The 1,900-nt window shown below is 43.8% G+C and overlaps 1 protein-coding gene across 1 annotated transcript; it reads left to right on the top strand.

The window, feature by feature from the left end:
* Nucleotides 1–824: 824 nt before the first annotated feature.
* On the top strand, nucleotides 825–1,584 carry LOC101022541 (60S ribosomal protein L10-like). Its single transcript, XM_003896989.4, has one exon. The coding sequence runs from the start codon at nucleotides 869–871 to the stop codon at nucleotides 1,511–1,513; it is 645 nt and encodes a 214-aa protein (XP_003897038.2). The 5' UTR covers nucleotides 825–868; the 3' UTR covers nucleotides 1,514–1,584.
* Nucleotides 1,585–1,900: the final 316 nt, after the last annotated feature.

Raw genomic sequence — 1,900 nt, 5'->3', positions numbered from 1 at the left:
AATAGGCTCCTGAATGAACAATGGGTCAATGAAAAAGTTAAGATGAAAATTTAAAAATTTCTTTAAACAAATGAAAATCGAAACACAACATACTAAAACCTATGGGGCCCAGCCAAAGCAGCATTAACAGGGAAGTTTATAGTAATAAATGCCTACCTCGAGAGGCGGAAGTTGTGGTGAAGCAAGATTACGCCATTGCACTCCAGCCTGGGCAACAAGAGTGAAACTCCAATAAATAAATAAATGCCTACCTCAAAAAAGTAGAAAAATTTCAAATAAACAACCTAACAATGCACTCAATGAACTAGAAAGGCAAGAGCAAACCAAACACAAAATTAGTAGGAGAAAAGAAATAGTGGCTGGGGACAGTGGCTTACGCCTATAATCCCAGCACTTTGGGAATCCGAGGTGGCTGGATCACCTAAAGTCAGGAGTTTGAGACCATCCTGGCCAACATGGTGAAACCCTGTCTCTACTAAAAATACAAAAATTAGCTGGGTGGTGGTGTGTAGCTGTAGTCCCAGCTGCTTGGGAGGCTGAGGCAGGAGAATTGTTTGAACCCAGGAGGTGGAGGTTGCAATGAGCTGAGATCATGGTACTGCACTCCAGCCTGGGTGACAGAGTGAGACTCCATGTCGGGGGTAAGAAAAAAGAAGAGAAAAGAAGTAGTAAAGATCAGGGAAGAAATAAAATTGGGACAAAAAAACACAAAATATAAAACAAAAAGTTGGTTTTTTGAAAAGGTAAACAGAATTAACAAAGTGTTAGCTAGACTAACTGAGAAACAGGAGAAAATGTGCACATCAAATCAGAAATTAAAACTGATGCTCTTTCCCTTCGGCGCGCCACTGAAGATCCTGGTGTCACCATGGGCTGCTGCCCCGCCCGTTGTTACCGGTATTGTAAGAGCAAGCCGTACCCAAAGTCTGGCTTCTGCCGAGGTGTCCCTGATGCCAAGATTCGCATCTTTGACCTGGGGCGGAAGAAGGCAAAAGTGGATGAGTTTCCGCTCTGTGACCACATGGTGTCAGATGAATATGAGCAGCTGTCCTCTGAAGCCTTGGAGGCTGCCCGAATTTGTGCCAATAAGTACATGGTAAAAAGTTGTGGCAAGGATGGCTTCCATATCCGGGTGCAGCTCCACCCCTTCCACGTCATCCGCATCAACGAGATGTTGTCCTGTGCTGGGGCTGACAGGCTCCAAACAGGCATGCGAGGTGCTTTTGGAAAGCCCCAGGGCACTGTGGCCAGGGTTCACATTGGCCAAGTTATCATGTCCATCCACACCAAGCTGCAGAACAAGGAGCACGTGATTGAGGCCCTGCACAGGGCCAAGTTCAAGTTTCCTGGCCGCCAGAAGATCCACATCTCAAAGAAGTGGGGCTTCACCAAGTTCAATGCTGATGAATTTGAAGACATGGTGGCTGAAAAGTGGCTCATCCTAGATGGCTGTGGGGTCAAGTACATCCCCAATTGTGGTCCTCTGGACAAATGGCGGGCCCTGCACTCATGAGGGCTTCCAATATGCTGCCTCCACTTAATACTCACCAATAAATTCTACTTCCTGTCCAAAAAAAAAAAAAACTGATACCACAGTTGATACCACAGATCCAACTGATACCACAGAAACACAAAGCATCTTCCAAACTTTTAGAGAAGAACTAATTCCAATTCTTCCCAAACTATTCCAAAAAGTTGAAGAGGAGGTATTTTTTTTTCAAAACTCATTTTATAAAACCAGCATTACCTTGATACCAAAACTAGACAAGGACACAATGAAAAAGAAAACTACTATCCAATATCACTGATGAGCATAGATGCAAAGATTCTCAACAAAATACTAGCAAAAAAACCAACGACACATTAAAGAGATCATTCACCATAATCAAGCAGGAATTCA

The sequence above is a fragment of the Papio anubis genome, chromosome 6 (assembly GCF_008728515.1).
Source record: "Papio anubis isolate 15944 chromosome 6, Panubis1.0, whole genome shotgun sequence".
Taxonomy (NCBI): domain Eukaryota; kingdom Metazoa; phylum Chordata; class Mammalia; order Primates; family Cercopithecidae; genus Papio; species Papio anubis.
The sequence above is the reverse complement of the archived record's forward strand: the minus strand, read 5'-3'. Positions and strand labels throughout refer to the sequence as shown.